The sequence below is a fragment of the Vanacampus margaritifer genome, chromosome 2 (assembly GCF_051991255.1).
Source record: "Vanacampus margaritifer isolate UIUO_Vmar chromosome 2, RoL_Vmar_1.0, whole genome shotgun sequence".
Lineage (NCBI taxonomy): Eukaryota > Metazoa > Chordata > Actinopteri > Syngnathiformes > Syngnathidae > Vanacampus > Vanacampus margaritifer.
In genome coordinates, this window is record NC_135433.1 from 6,869,999 (window position 1) to 6,887,062 (window position 17,064).

At 38.6% G+C, this 17,064-nt stretch overlaps 1 protein-coding gene across 2 annotated transcripts; it reads right to left on the bottom strand.

Moving 5' to 3' along the window:
• Nucleotides 1-792: 792 nt before the first annotated feature.
• Nucleotides 793-15,992, bottom strand: ncstn (nicastrin). 2 transcript variants are annotated; one of them, XM_077555859.1, is made up of 17 exons: nucleotides 15,877-15,992; nucleotides 14,520-14,621; nucleotides 14,322-14,445; nucleotides 13,473-13,594; nucleotides 11,582-11,727; nucleotides 11,357-11,501; nucleotides 11,167-11,279; nucleotides 10,154-10,306; nucleotides 9,974-10,078; nucleotides 8,339-8,416; nucleotides 8,093-8,262; nucleotides 5,649-5,751; nucleotides 5,473-5,571; nucleotides 5,292-5,379; nucleotides 3,553-3,716; nucleotides 3,263-3,478; nucleotides 793-1,546 (listed from the first exon to the last, which is right to left on the bottom strand). In XM_077555859.1, exons 1-17 carry the CDS (start codon nucleotides 15,932-15,934, stop codon nucleotides 1,424-1,426), a joined length of 2,109 nt encoding a protein of 702 aa, XP_077411985.1. In that variant the 5' UTR covers nucleotides 15,935-15,992; the 3' UTR covers nucleotides 793-1,423. The 2 variants fall into 2 exon arrangements, with proteins under 2 accessions (XP_077411985.1, XP_077411984.1); XM_077555858.1 differs by having other exon boundaries at nucleotides 3,553-3,746.
• Nucleotides 15,993-17,064: the final 1,072 nt, after the last annotated feature.

Consider the following 17,064-nt stretch of genomic DNA (forward strand, 5'->3'; position numbering starts at 1 on the left):
AAAAAATAATTCAAAACATTTTTATTCAATTTACCACAAAATGAAGAATTAGAAATTAAATTAAATTTGCTACTGTTAAAAAAAAAATTTAATAAAAAAATTTAAATCAAGTAAATTTAAGGCAGTACAGTATTTACAGGAAAATAATTTACAATGATGTATTTGATTACAAACTCATAAGCATTTTTAAAAATAGCAATCAATCCAAATGATTTCTTCAAATTACATTTGCCATAAAAAGTAGAATTAAATATGAAAGTTTTTTGCTCATTATAATGCAAATTAAAGGTAAAAATGCTAAATAAAATAACTAAAATATACTGAATGGTAAATCTATTTTTCCAATTGTATTTGTATTTATTAGAATTACAAACTCATGCACTTTAAAAATGATTTATTGCCTCAAATTTTTTTTAAATTAAATTTACCATAAAAGGTATAATTAAGAAAAACTATGTTGCCATTATTAATGTACATTTCAATTTAAAAAAAAATTAACTGACATTTTTATAACAAACATTTTTACTATTACCTATACGCATTCCAAGTTGCCAGAACTTAGAGCGGTGTCGAACATTAAATAAATCATATGCTCTATTACACTTGCATAAAATTACAACATTATGGTCCATTAGCTATACAGAACAATAAATATGGTACATTAGTTGTACAGTATAGAACATGATGTATGCTTTATTAGATGTGTATAGAACATTAAATACGGCAAGTAGTGTGTAGAGAACATTAAAAAGCTTTTTGTTAGTTTGTGTACTTGATGCATTGAAGAAAATACAAAGTGTAAAAGCCATATTTATTTTCTCATCAAGGTATCACAGCAGGTCAAAGATTCCCGCCGCTGATGTCAACAATTGTGAAATCATGAATCTGGAACCAAAGAAGTCCATCCCAAATGGAAGTAAGCAGTGCAAAACACATCGTTGTCTAGAATACGTGTGGACTTAAACATCTACAATGCCTTTTTTTCTTTTTTCTTTTTTTGTTCAACGCAACTCCAGAGAAAAAGTGGTTTCTTAACATTGATGATAATTACAGTTATTTACAACAAAGATTACAGTATTGCACACGACAATCGCTTTTCACGCACACGTTCGTTTTATCATTGCTCGCGCATACACAATCAACTACACAACATACTCGAACACATACTTGGTCATTGTTCGTACAAACCAAAAATAAAAAGCAAGAACGTTAATTTAAAAAGAAATATGAACATAATTTCCAAGGCCTGCTGCTGGTACCTGACCAGATGTTTTTAGGACCCTCACGTGCCGCCATTTTGAGGTCTAAAACAACCTTCAAGAGGGGGCGTTTACCTGCTCGTGTGTTTTGGACTGAAGCAACATTGGTCCGGGGGGGTCTGCAGGCAGGTAAATGTAGTAGTGAGTACTCGTTGGAATTGTGGTCAGTAGGTGGCGTTGGTGGGCTCCCTCTGAGAGCTGAACAGGATGTCGGCCTTGGAGCTGAGCATGTAGGTGAGCAGCAGAGAGGCGAGCAGCACGCCCACGCCCACGCCCAGCGTCACCATCTGGTCGGTGCAAACAAGAATTAAGCTTGCTTTTTCCCCATTAGTAAAAAAAAAAAAAAAAACTTACAATACAACATAACACTCAATTTTGATCCCAAATGGCTAGAGGTAGGCCGATTTTTTTTTTTTAGGGCAGACACTGATACCAATTATTAGTAGTCAAGGATGCCGATATTCGTTGTCACTAGTGACAAAAAAAAAATAAAAAATAGACACTTCAGCTATTATTATTTTATTTTTAAGCATATGTTTATTGAACAGTGTCTAGTCAATAGACATCTTTGTTTTTAAAAAGCTAACAGAAAGTTCAAGGGATCTTTCAGGGGCAGGAACATGCCTTCAAAAGTTAAAAACTTAAGTAAATAGCTCCCCCAATTGTTTGCTGCAGTAAATAATACTTTTTTTTAAATTTCAAAATATCTGAAGTATTAAAATTCCACTTATCTTAGTTTTAATTTCAAACAAAAACAGAAAATGCAGAGAGTTTCAAGGGGTCGGAATTTAAATTTATATTGTGCTTTGTTAAAATACCCGTGCTAAATAGGCCTAAATATTTTCCAATAATATATAATAATTTTTAATAATTATAATGCAATGATAATAAAAAAAATGGCATAGGTTTTTTTTGGGGCGTTCTGGTTTTAGTCCAAGCATTTCTCATTTTCGGTTTTGGCCCCAAAAAATTTTTTCGGTGCATTCCTAATTTGTAGTATAAATAACATTCAATATGATGGAAAAATGGTGAACATAAAATATGCTTCGTTAAGAGTTGTTAACAACATTAAATACTGTGGTCTACATTATGTAAATGTTGCATTGAGTAAATATTGTAGTAGTGTTTGATGTCTTTTAGGGGTGTTGTAAAAAAATTGATTCGGCAATATATCGCAATATTACAGCGCACAATTCTCGAATCGGTTTGATATGCGGCCGAATCGATTTTTAAACATAATTTTTTTATGGGCATATTCAACAAAACATATTACTTAGGGTTAGGATTCACACATTAAGCATGGAAGAATGTTATATTAATAGAACATTAAGCCATAATATTTTATTTCAGTGCTGTTCAAACATGAAACAGACTGCAACCTGTTTGTTAAATGCTCAGTTATAAGCCTGAATTTTTAGATAAATAAATACATTTTCATACAAATCTTACAGTGTACATGTATAAGTTTACTGATTAGTATTTTCTAAATTTGAGTTAAAAATTTTTTTTTTTTTTAAATTGCAATAATCAATTTATTGATTCGTAGCAGGATTAATCAGTATTGAATAGAATCGTGGCCTAAGAATCGTGATACGAATTGAATCGCCAGTTACTAGGCAAGTCACACCCCTAATGTCTTTATGTTTAAACTAATATACAATACTTTCTTCACCCGCAAGTGCTCTATAATTTAATTTGAGTTATGTAAATATGTTGGTATCAAGTGTTGTATAACACTTTACCGGCATAAAATGGTATCCCAATTCTCTATGCTGAATTAATAAGCATCTGAACAGGACACATAAAAACAAAAAATATTGCACAGAACATTAAATAGGTTCTATTGGAGTTGTAAAGTACATTAAGAAAGCGTTATTGGAGTTGTCTGCAACATATGATTTGCATTTGGTACGTTAGCTTGTTATACATGATTGAAGATGCTATATTGAATATGTTGCATTTGAGCGCATTAAATATGGGAGATGTATAGCACGCGTTCCTACCTCGAGCTCATGACTGGCCACCAGGAACACACGGCCCTTGATTATCTTCCAGCGAGACTCCGTCCAGGTGGAATAGTTGGTGGAGGTGAATTCTCGCAGCGGGTCAAAAGCGGGCGACAGCGCCTTGGAGAGGCGCACCGTGGAGCGGACGCAGTAGCCCGCCCTCTCGGTGGCGTTGGGCGGCAACGGGCCTTGGACCCACGAGTACGTGTACATCTGATTAAAAAGGAGCAACGATCGTTAAGGTTTTCCACGGGAGCGAGTGGCCCGTCGCTATGACGACCGCTCACGTGTTTGCTCTCGGTGTCGCTCTCGCGCATCCGCTGGCTCTGGCAGTCCTGCTGGGTGACGTTGACCACGCTGCCGGTCAGGTTGGCCAGCAGGTACTGCACCAGGTGTGTGGGCTCGCTGGACTGCAGCACCACCCCCACGTAGAAGTTTGTGGCCGTGTCCTCTGGAGCACACAACAAACAACGTTTCCCAACTGGACATGGTAAGGCATTTATTAGTGAGAAGGTCTTTAGTTGCACAAAACTCATTTTTGGTAAGACTATTCCAAATCAATATATACTCTATTTCCTAAAATAGTGTCTGATGGCATTTAGTTGCTCAACTGCAGAGTGACTAATGTTGTTTTAGTGAGGCATTTATTCAAGTAAGGCATTTATTAAAGAGGAGTTCTTTATTTTCAGAAATATCTTTTCATGACAAGATTACAAAATAATAAATACTGTAGTCAAGGCCAAGAGTGTTAACTTTGCTTATTAACTCTATAGAGAAACTGTTTTTTATTACAAGGTAAGGCATTTATTAGAGAGGAGGCCTTACTTTGCATAAACAAATATTTATGACAATATTCTACAAATTGTATTTATTCAGATAATGGCTCAACCACAAGGAGGAAATTGTGTCTATTAAAAGTAAGGCATTGAACTGTAATTATGAAGCGTTATAACAATAATAATAAAAATAATATTCTACAGAGGTGGCCACTTCCGTCGGGCCATCATTGACAGATGCCTACTTTTCGGTGCGTGATTCCACATTTTCGGCAAGTGCTCCCCTATATTTGGCAATTAACAATATTCTAAAAAAAATAGATACCATAATTCTTCAAATAATGGCTGAATCGATTTTAAATGTCCCAAAATCTATTTTATTTAAATTATTTTATACTGTTTTGTCTTTGTGTGCCTTTATTTGTAGCGCTGTTCATGTTGTACCCGGTTTGGCCACTTAGGGGCAGTGTGGTTCCATGCGGTCTAATACACTGTTAAGTTTTGGCCACATTAGAGAGTAGAAGGAAAAAGTCACAATCAAGTTATTCTAATAAAAGGTTTTTTTTTTCAGCTTGGAGCCATTTTTTTTGTGGTAAAAGTGCCGCGAGTAGCGCGCTAATTAGCATTAGCGAGTCAGACTGGAGTAGATCATTACAATTCCTTGCACATCTATAGATTGAAGCAAAAATCATTGTCAATCAAATCATTTGGAAGCAAAAATCATCCATAATCGAAATTCCACATTTTTGGCAAGTGCCGAATATATTTGGCAATTAACAATATTCCCCCAAAAAATTGATACCATAATTTTTCAAATAATGGCTGGGTCTGTTCATTTGTTCAACTACAGACAGCAAATGGAGTTTTATTTTTTCAAGGTAAGACATTGAATTGCATCGGCGAAGAGGCCTTCATTGGCACTTCACACTTCACTGTAATAGTCTAAAATATGATTTTATTCCCTTTTATACTTGTAGCATTGAAGCGATCGAAATCTTCGAAGACGTTTCACCTCTCATCTGAGAAGGCTTCGGCAGTTCACGCGACAAGGCGTGAACCAATTATTTGCTACGTGTCGCCATCTACAGCGTTTGAGAAACGCTTCCCCTGCAAAACCGCCCCAGCACCAGTTTCACCGATTCACGCAAAATTGGGGCGGAGCTATTGTGACGCGTCGTACGGAAAAGTCTCAACCGCCCACGCATGTGAAAGGGAGTTGCGGCAAATGGAATGAGATTGCAACAACTCACTCAGGTGAGGTGCGAGGTCGGCGGGAACTATCTGCTGCAGCCAGCTGTTATTTGACCGGATCAGGAACGAGTAAAGCATCTGAGTCACCTTGAGGGAAAGAAAACCAACATCGCAAAAGCTTACAAACCCAGCAACTGATTTACGCCACAGAAACTACAACGGAAGGATCCCGCTCATTACTAGTTGGGCGTCGGCGTTGATGGCGCTCAGCTGGGATTGCTCGCCCCCCGCCTGCTTGTACAAAGCCCGAGCGACCACGGTGGCCACCTCGGCCAGAGCCTGAAAGATAACGCACAATCTTGACCCAAAGCATATCGTGACAAATGGGGGTATCTTCTGATGGCGCCGAGGCAGACCTTGGCCGTGTCCGTGACGAATTGCAGCTGCTCCTCTCGGGTCATGTTCTGCGGGTACGACACGCGCAGGTATTCTGCGTTGTCGTACATGCTCTCATAGAACCTGCGCAGGAGACATTTGACATTTGATGCAAATTTGACTTCATCATGGCCTGTATAGATCTAGTTGTGTTTCTTGTGTGCCTGCCCAACCACCAAGCGTAAAATTAAACAACCATTCATTTTTCTCCGCCCATTTCTAACAGTGTGTCTGTGTTGAAAGATTATCGGCCCCACAAAAGTAGGGCTAATTTACATAATAATCAGCCCCACACTTTTTCTCCCTCAAACATCATGATCCAGGGCCAAAACCCCTGACAGCCGTGCAGAGAGTTTGCAATACGTCGCTGAAGGGAAAATAACCATGGTTTGATATGTCCTCATGTAACCTCTTATATAAGGATATGTTAAGATAAGATAAGATCCACTGATTGTCACACCCATCTAAGTGGGGCGAAATTTGTTCTCCGCATTTGACCCATCCCCTGAGGGAGCGGTGAGCAGCAGCAGCGCCGCGCTCGGGAATCATGTGGTGATCTAACCTCCCAATTCCAACCCTTAATGCTGAGTGTCAAGCAGAGTGGCAATCGGTCCCATTTTTATAGTCTTTGGTATGACCCGGCCGGGAATCGAACCCACGACCTCCCAGTCTCAGGGCGGACACTCTAACCACTCAGTTCGGTAGTCCTGAACTGTTGTACGAATCCCGGTGCCCAACAATTTGTGAATAAAGGGCGGAATCAGCCTGGGAACTCTTCCTTGTTTATACTATAGTCCTCCCTGCTTTGCAAACATGTTTTTGAGGGTGCCTGGGAGAGGGCTTGGCCAGCCCGGCTTCTCACGCTCATCCCGACTTGTTAAAGAATAAAAGACGGAGCGGCGCGCGGTTCGGGTAGAGTCAGCTGAGGGAAGCGTACGGTCGCCCAGCCGTTAAGCAGCTCGTTCTACCCGGACCGTCGGCTCTCCGGTCTAGTGTCAAGGTAAGCGCTGATGATGATCATATTATGCTGCTTAGCGTTGAAGTGTGTTGATTGCTGTTTGCGGGGGAATAAAAAATAAATCAGTCTCTGCGTATCCATTGTTGCCGCCGATCACTCACGATCCTGCATGAAAATATAAAAGTGAAGTACAGACGCTCCCCTACTTACGAACATTCGAGTTACGAACAACGGTACATACGAACATGTCTGCGCGCATGTCAAAAAATGTTCGGAAAGAGATGCTGTAAGTTAGATTTTTTATTGCGCACCTTTTTCCGAGTACTGTAGTGCTTCTTTCCGCCGCTAATACCGACGCTTGGCGCTGTGAGAGCTCACCCAGCATTGGAGGCTCAGCAACGTGTCGAGGAGGAGGAAGAAGAAGAAACGCCTGTCGCTCATAGATAAAGCCATCGCACTCTTCGAGCAGCAAGACCCAAATATTGAACGTTGCGCTCTGCGTTACGACACCGTCATAGCCGCCGCGTCAGCGGTTCCAATTTCGCCGTCAAGCTTGGATTCACCTTCATCATCATCGATGATGATCATCGTCGTCATCAATGTACTATTTAAGCGTTGGTCAATGCCTTTCGTCTTGTAAGTGTAGAGCTGCTTGCAAACGCTCGCCATTGCCCGTTCCCTCCTCCATCTAGCTCCATCTAACGTCTTCTACTGCCGCGTCAATGCTTTCCAACCACGGAGTCACCACCCTCATCTTCATCATCGATGATGATCATCGTCGTCAACAATGTGCTCTTTCAGCGATGCTTTTGGTTTTTGAAAAAAAAACGGCTCGGGCGTGAGCTCCTCGCGACCGGCCGCCATTTTTCCTTTGTCTTCCGTTGCACAAAGGTTGCAAATCAATTGAATGATGCCATACAGTGCTACCGCATCATTTATGATGAAAAAAGAAGAAAACTGTGCATTCGTCGTTAGATCGCTTCTTTCGGCCAGTTTCTAGTAAATCCTCCAAGGAAAGATACTCATCAACCCTCATCTTCTTCTCCGCGACCCTCAACTTCTTCCTACATTGAAGTTACGGAGGAGGAAGTAACTTTTGAAGCCCATTCCAGCGACAACGAAGAACCTCTCATGATATAAAATCCTCCTCTTCCTCCTCTCCTTAAGCATCGAGTACATCTTCCAAAAGTAAGTTAAACTTCATTTTATTTATCTTATTACGTACATGTACATACTGTGTGTGTCTCTCGCTCTCTCTCTCGCTAACATACGTAGTACAGTACAGTACGTATTCTCTTTAAACATAAATTATAATACAAAATATAGCACTGAAGCAACTTACGAACAAATTCACCTTACGAACGATCGCTCGGAACGTAACTCGTTCGTAAGTTGGGGAGCATCTGTAGTGCTTTCCACAAAACAGTCTCCTTGACACACAAGATCCCCCCCATGCCACTTTTTCACCTGTTGCTGAAAGACGACTCGTGATCCACGATGACTAAGCCGGGGATGGGCCGAGATCGCAGGAAACGCTGGAAGGACGAGGGCGGCAGCGGCTGCGACGCGGCGGGCTCGCTAGCCGAGATGTTTAAAGCGGTCACGGCCGACTGGACGTTGTCCACCAGCGTCCTCACCTGCCACACGGCGACAGAAGCTTAATAAAGGAGGTCCGACGGGATGCGTTGAGCCGGGAAGGGGCGATCGACAAACCTCCTCGTCGACGCTGGTGTTCCTCCTTGAGACGGGATCCGAGTGGAGCCACAGTTGCGAGTCGGCACGCAGGCCCACCTAGGTGAAAACAAGGTGATTTTATAACGGAAACTGAAAAATGTAAACAAAATTCTTTAAAAGAAAAAAAAAGAGAAAACTATTCTATACGTATTCAAAAAGATCTGGATGAAAGTCGATGGCAGAGCAATGTTTTTCATTTTTGTATGTTAAAAATAAAGTTACAAAAAAAAAAAAACTAACAAACTACATTTTACGTTTACAAAAATAAAACTATAATTATAGAAAAATGTTTCCTTTGTTTTAGTCTATGGTAATTAATTTAATGCATGAGCCCCTGGGATGGACTTTAAACATGATTTTACTTATATTTATTTGGATATTAACCGGAATAAGGAGGTTTGAAAGTGTGACACAGAAGCTGCCAATAGAAAAGCACCTTCAGGTGATGTCGTTCCGAGACAACAACTTTGCGTGCTTGACTTTTTGCTCCAATGGCTCGACTCGCCTCCTCTTTCATTTAACTCAGCCGAAATGCAACGCTAGATAAGAAACTTTTTATCATTTCACAATGGTGTTTATTAAATATTGCACACAAGTAACACACTCTTTATTTTTTAAACAACACTAATACTGAAATTAACTCAAACTAAACTAAAACTCAGCATTTTTTACAGTAACTAAAAATAATAAAAACTAACAGAACCGCCCTGAAAACTAATCAAAACCAATAAAATAAAAAAACTCAAAATAAAATAAAAACTAACTAAAATGAAAAATCCAAAACAATAATAACCCTGGATGAAACACATTCAAATTACTTTTTGGTTTAACTACATCCACATTCAGCAAAAAAAAGCAAAAGCACTCCTTTTGTTACACCTGTTTATGGTTATATATATATATATATATATATATATATATATATATATATATATATATATATATATATTATTTGTATAAATAAATTAGGGGTGTGCCAAAAAATCGATTCTCATTTAGATTCAGAATCAATTTTAAATGTCCCAAAATCGATTTTATTTAAATTATTTTATACTGTCTTGTCTTTGTGTGCCTTTATTTGTAGCCCTGTTCATGTTGTACTCGATTTGGCCACTGCGGGGCAGTGTGGTTCCACGCGGTCTAATACAATGTTAAGTTGTAGCCACATTAGAGAGTAGAAGGAAAAAGTCACGATCAAGTTATTCCAATAAAAGTTTGTTTTTTTTTCAGCTTGGGGCCATTTTTTTGAGTGATAAAAGTGCCGCTAATTAGCATTAGCGAGTCAGACTGGAGTAGATCATTACAATACCTTGCACATCTATAGATTGAAGCAAAAATCATTGGCAATCGAATCATTTTGAATAAAAAAATCGTACATAATCGAAAATCAATTCTGAATCGAACCGCAGGCCCAAAAATCGGAATCGAATCGAGAGACATTCAAAGATTCTTACCCTTAAAATAGATGATATACATGTATTTAATATCTGTTTAAAGACGCCAACCAACTTTTTTTTTATTATTATTATTATTCATTGTCTTGTTATGGCATACACAGGAAGTCAAGCCCCCGTGTTGCTTTTCATCTTAACACAACTGCATGTTCAAACACACCTGTCCGACCTCCAACAAAGAATGAACGTTGTCCAAGTCCACCACAAAATGCTCGTTCTCCATGTCGTAGACCATCCTGGAACTGCCGATGTAGTCAAACGTTTCCTGTGGGTTCATAAGAACCGTTTGTTTATTTTCAAACGCCCAAAAAATCAACAAGGTGAATATTAGCGGACGAACCCCCTGGAAGAAGGCGTAGAGGATGGTGCGGTTGGGCGGCGCCGCCTGGGTGACGTTGCGCAAGGCGTGGGCAGCCGCCAGCAAGGCGATGAAGCCAGTGGCGGCGCTCTGAGCTCCAGGAGCGATGTCGAAGAAGAACGATCGGCTGTCCAGCTTCACAGGGGGAGAAGAAGAGCAATGCCGTCGTGAACGGCAGGCATCGGTTTTTCATTTTGATCCCGAATATGAAATACAAATATCTGGTTTCTTTGTATTTTCAATTTTTTTTAAGTCTTTTTCTATAATATTAAAAAAAAATGGAGATGTTATTAAACCAATGGACAGGATAATATTTACAACTGCTATACAACATTAGGTTTGTTTTGTGTTTCAGATATTAGATATTGTTTAAAAAAAAATAAAAAATTGGTCATTAAGTTTTTTTTTTAATCATTGGCAAAAAAAAATGAAGAAAACATTTTCGTTTTTACATTTGGATAAAAAAAATTCTATCAAAAAAAAAAAAAATGCATTCAAATATTTTTGCCCCAAAAATTATTCATGTCGTGTATCACATCATTTGGATGAAAATACATTTTGGGGAGTTTTTCAATGGAAAGCAATAAAAAAAAATGTATGTGTTTTCTATGATTACTAAAAAATCAACAAGTAAGGGTTTCTTTGTGTTTTGGATAAATTGTTGTTTTTTGTTAGATAACAATTTCTTCTTTTTTTATTATTATTATAAAACAACAACAAAAAGATGTTTTCTTGATGTTTTGGATAAAAGCAGATCTGGAAATGAAGTTTTTTTTTTTAAAAAAAGTTAAATATTTACAGAATGTTTGAGGAGTTGACATTGACATAAAAAACACTTATGTCCATTTCATTTTTTTAAATATTTTTTTTAATTAAATTTTTGGGATGTCTGCATTCCGTTTTATCCCAAAAGCATAAAAATGGAAAAAATGACAAAAATTGACGTGTTTTTCCACATAGCAGCGACGGAAGTAATAAGGGAGTAAATAACTCACCCGAGCAGCCGCAATGACGACGCTCTCGGACATCTTGTGTCCTTTGGCCGTGTTGTTGAGCGGTCTGGTGGTGGCCCAAACGTTGAAGTCGCCCAGCGGGTCGCAAACGTACTCTACACGGGAGCAAAAAGTGTTACGGGACACTTCGTCCGGTACGCTGAACCGCACGTTAACCTTCAAGCCAAATTACCCGGCGTGATGCTGAAGTTGATATCGTTCCTCCTCATGCAGGTGGCCGTGTTGGTGACGGCCGACATGTGCGAGTAGAGCTGCATGGCGCACAGCGGGTACTGGGGGGCGCTGCCGTTCACCAGGCGGTTATGGTCCAAGTAGCACTGCCAGAGATGGAGTCAAGGGATGTCAAACTTGCACTCTTCTTGCTCAGCCGGTGGGAAGAACCCGCAGCGGCGCCTACCTGTCGGATGAGGCGTGTCTCGTTGTCATCCTTCAGGGAGAAGATGGGGAAGTCAAACTCCTCGTAGGACAAGCCGTTGCCCAGAGAATTCCACGCCATCGTGCTGCAGTGAGCCAAGGCCGGGTCGTAGCTCTCGGAATACACGCCTAGCATGAACACAACATGAACATTCGTTACTAGGGGTGCAAATTGCCTAGTACCTGGCGAATCGATTCGTATCACGATTCATAGGTCACGATTCGATTAATCCCGATACGAATCGATAAATTGATTATTGCAATTTTTTAAAAAACTCAAATTTAGAAAATACTAATCTGTAAACTTTTACATGTACACTGTAAGATTTTTATGAAAATGTATATATTTATCTGAAAATTCAGGTTTATAACTGAGCCACTGCTTTTCTGTTCATGTTTGAACAGCACTGAAATAAAATATTAAGGCTTAATGTTTAATTAATATAACATTCTCCCATGCTTAATGTCTGAATCCTAACCCTAAGTAAGACGGTCTGTTGAATATTTCCATTAAAAAATGCATGTTCAAAAATCGATTTGGACGCATATTGCATCGATTCGAGAATTGCGGGCTGTAATATCGCGATATATTGTCGAATCGAGTTTTTCTATTCATTACATATTGCTTGTCTACAACTGTGTTGTTATTTTTTTGTTTGTTTTTTTTATCTGAAAAAAAAAATGCTTTCTTCGTGTTTTGACTTTAAAAAAATGGAGAATTAGAGATAAGGGTTTTCATCTATAATATGTATTGTTGTTTAATCCTGAATTGTATGAAATTGGATAAAAACATTGTCTAGATGAATGATTTTCTTGAAGGGCAATGATTTTTGTTTAATCATCAAAATCTTCATGTTTAGAATTAAAGAATAAAAAAAGAAGTAGATAGAGTACTCATGATGTTTTCATTGGATACCATCTATATCTGTGTGCTTTTTTAAAATTTTAAAATGTTTGGTCAGAGAACATACGTGCACTTGTCCAGTATTTTTCGTGTGGATTGAAAAACATTTAGGGGAATACGTTAATGTTTTTCATTTCATCACATGACATGAAATGACGAATGAGAGTCGTTTTCAATTCATGTTCTGGATAAAAACGAATTTGGATTTTGGATAAAAAGAAAAAAATTCGATACAGGTTCTTATCGACTATATGCAGTTAGAATCTTTAGAAGGAACATGAATATACCAGAGTGCTTTTTTGCCCAATTTAAGATAAATATGGATTTGGATAGAAAACATATTTTGAAGTCAGTTTTTCATTGAACATCATTGATATCGCTGCTATGTGCAAAACACTTACCAGTATGTTAATTGTTGTCATTTTTATGTTTTTGGGATGAAACTGAAAGCAGACATCCCAAAAACGTAAAAATGCAAAATAAAAATGGACATAAGTGTTTTTCACATAGCAATGACGATTTGCTAAAATACTTTGCAAAGCAACAAAATTAGTTTAAAAAAAATTGTTTTATATATGGAAAAAAAAGATTTGCACAAAGGAAAAAAAACATAAAATTTTGGGAAAGCATTGTGTTACTTAATATTTACAGAGTAGCAAAAATGGGAGTTTGTTCATACTTTGGGAAAAACGAATTCTAATAAGTTTTTTTTAAAACATTGTGTTTTGGATAAACAGAGCAGTAAAAAACAAAAACTTGGAGCTACCGGTATAATATTTTTCACTTGAAAACGACCAATTATTTTCAATGAAAACATGTTTTCATTTTCGGATAAAAAAAGGAATTGGATAAAAAGTTACCAACATCGGAAATACACGTTTCCATTGGAGAGCAATCTATTAGCAAACCAATAACAAGACTAAAATGAGTCATGTAAAAAAAAAAAAAAAAGAAAGTGTCGAAAAAGCACCTGTGTTTTCATTGGGACACCTGTCGTGCGGCGAGAAGCCCTCTGCTGGGTTGGCGTTGGGTGCCACGACGGCGACACCCGCCACCCTGCTGGAACCGTTGTTCAGCTTCATCATGATGGACCTGGTACAGAGAAACCATTATGGAAAATGTACTTGTTAATTGCGTGTATACAAATAGTTGTCTGGCAACCCATCAAGCGAGAAGTTAAACAACCATGTCAATCTTGTTTAACCCTGGAGAACCCAAGAACCCTTTTCTTCTTTGGAAAATGATGAATTATACATTAAATGACTGCTATAAGTTCACGGAACACCAAAATATATGGGGTTTTTTTTCAATTTTAACCCTTTTTTTGAGTTGCTAATTTATCAATATATATATATAAAATATACTCCTAGGCATTCTGCAACATGATATGAAATAGATGAACAAAAAAACAACAACACAATTTTACCATCTGATGGTTTGCTGAGAAGATGGTTTTGTTTGGATTGATTTCCAGCTCAACAAAACAACATGTTGCCAGCCATCTTGTCACCACCACTCTGGCTCATGTAAGTGCAATATTCATCCACTAGATGGCCCCATGCAGGGGTCAGAAGTGGCACTCTGGACTTTTGAAGTTAAATTTGTAAAAAAACAAAAAAAAAGTCTTTGTTATTTGAGTAGCAGAATTTATAGGGGCCAAATTTGACCCCGTGGGTTCTCCAGGGTTAATTAAACAACCATGTCAATCTTGTTTAATCTGTCTATTTCTGAAAATGTGTCTCAGATCCAGCATGGATCAGAAGGTCAGGGAAACCACTACATGTGGGTAATGCCTTGTTAAAAACAACAACAACAAAACCTGGTGAAGAGCTGGTGTTCCAGGATAACCATATAGGGAGAATGGAGACCCGTGCGCAGCACAAAGTCCAGGTTTTCCTCAGACTCCAATACATGGAGCACGCCCACATCTCCGGACAAGGAGGCTGGTGGAGAACAAACTCAATTATCAACACAGCTATGAAATACGCCCATCGATTCATATGGCGGCTTTACTCACACTGGCAGCCGATCTGATGCGTAGCGTTGAGCAGCCGCACACACGGGACGGTGTAGTTGAGGTGCACGTAGATCTTCTTCTCCACTGAAGTACAGCCGACACCTATAAGAACAACACTTTAATTGGAGCACAATACCATCACAGTACAGTGAGTGAAGTTACCCACACTTTTTGCCACAAATAGCAAACAATCAGTAAGTAATTGTCACCAACCTAAAATGCTTTGTAATTGTCTGCAGATGCCACTAGATGATGGCAACGCAGTTTTTTCCCATTAGACCAGGCTATGGTCTGAAAAAGGTGAAGCTTCTCCCCTCGGTTGAACATAGTGGCCAGTGGCCACCAGATGGCACCAAAGCGATATTTCCTGTTAGGCATGGCTATGCGAATACTAGGTGAGCAAATAACAGCGAAATGATCAAAAATAAAAACCTGTGGTCACCATTCCACAACAAAGCCTTGGACATCAAGTAAGGTTGGTCAATATAACCAACTTTTATCACTGAATTTGACTTTATTTGTCAGGACTGATATATATACTTTTTGTGACTTACACTTTTTGATTAAAAATTGTTGGAAGGTCATTTCAGAGCAAAACTGCACGTTAAAGTGTCTTATTTAAAAATAGTGTATACTTTTATGAATAAAACCTCTGCTTCGTTTTTTGTTTATGAATACTTAATCCTACAAGGCGACTGCAGTTAAATGTTAGCCATTGTGGTGGTACATGGACAGCCAAGAATATCACAATCAATCAAGTATATTTTGAGAGGGTACTTTGTGTAAAAAGATGGAGAACCACTGGCATAGCCCTAATTCAAGGTGAGGTTAGAAATAAACTAATTAAACGTTGATTTTCTGGGATTATTTTCATGACGAATTGATCAGGGAGCCCGGAATTAGTTAAACAAGATTTAACGTACACTTCACAACAGTTGTGTGTTAAGTTTATAGTCAAATTACGATAAATTACATAAATCGTACATGGGATATCATTGGAGGCCGCTGTTGAGCTTCCGGCGGTTTAAAATCACGAGTAGTCACGCTCAAGATCAGACGCCCATTGTAGAAGCACTAATCCAGATCGTCAGCACACAAAAACGTTAACGTTACGTGATTTAAAAGTCACGATACGTTAACCGGAGGGCCGACCTCCACTGGATTGATAACGTACTAAGACGCCGACATTTAAGACACAAGCTAATTTTGAGAAGTCGGCTCACTACTAGCTTAGCATAAGGCTAGCTAACTCACAAAAGAAGTCGGAACAAGCGAAACGTTTTGTCTCGGAAACACTCCCCCGGTGCACGGAAACACTAAGATACGCAAACTTAAAGCTGTCCTGATGTCAACTTACCGATGAAAAACACACAAAGTAGAAAATTCAAAGTCCATTTGTTCGACAGCAAATCCATCTTCCTGGTTTGAAAGATGACCAACACAACAGGAAGTTGCGACAAGAAAACGTCCGGGTTCCGGTGTTTAACTTCCGGTCTGCGTCCGAAACGTTTTCCTGCCCACAAAAACTCCTACCTTTTTGTTGTTCTCTAATACAGAAAAAGAGAACTGCGTTGCATAAAACAATTAAATATACTGTAAAGAAACACAATGCTTTGTGTTTGTTTTTGTGTTTTTTATCAAACGCAGATTCTGTACGTACGGACCTTTAAGGGGAGGGGCCTTGCGAGTGACATCGGGGCTTGAATCGTATTGGTTGTTTGCAATTGACTTACTTCCGAGTTTTATTTTATTTTTGCGTTTGTCTGTTTGTTCCGCTCAATAAATATATATTTGCATCGGCGGCTCTTTTACCCCCCTCCATTTTTATTTAAACTGTGATCAAATGCATTTAAAAAAAACTAGACTAAGTGCAATTTTTGCAGAAATTGCGTAGGAATGCTGAAAGCTGAATCCTAATAGCTGAATGCTAAACTGAATGCTAATAGATGGATGCTAAGGTGACTGCTTATGAATTAAATTGAAGTATGAAGCAGTTGAAAGATAAATGAATAAAATGAACACTTGAACCCAAGAGGCGTGAATTTTTTAAGTTGAAATGTATATGAAAAAGTGTTATCTGAAAGTACGCTCCATTCATTTAGATGGAAAAGTGAAACTAAAGATAATCAATTGAAAAACGAAAAAAAAAAAAATCACTCAATAGCGACATCTAGGCATGCAGTACCCTCCATTTAGATAAAAAAAAAGTGGAACTGTGATAGTCTGTTGGTTAGCATGTAATCACTTAGCGTAATTGCCATGGATACATTTGCAATGTGGTGGAGGTGAGATTTGAACCCGCGACCTCCTGGTTACCGGACAATGCATTTTACCAAGTGCAGTATCAGAGAGCTGGTAATATGAAGTATGTATGGAAGTGGGCGTGGAAAGTGTGTCTTAGAAAAAGTTAATTGTCAGTCCCATTGAAAATGAATGGAGGAAAGTTGATATTTAAAGTTAAATTGTGCCAATACAGTAACTAATGTGGAATCAGACGATATATACCCAAGATGGCATGAATTTTTGAAGCAAGTTGAAATTCCAG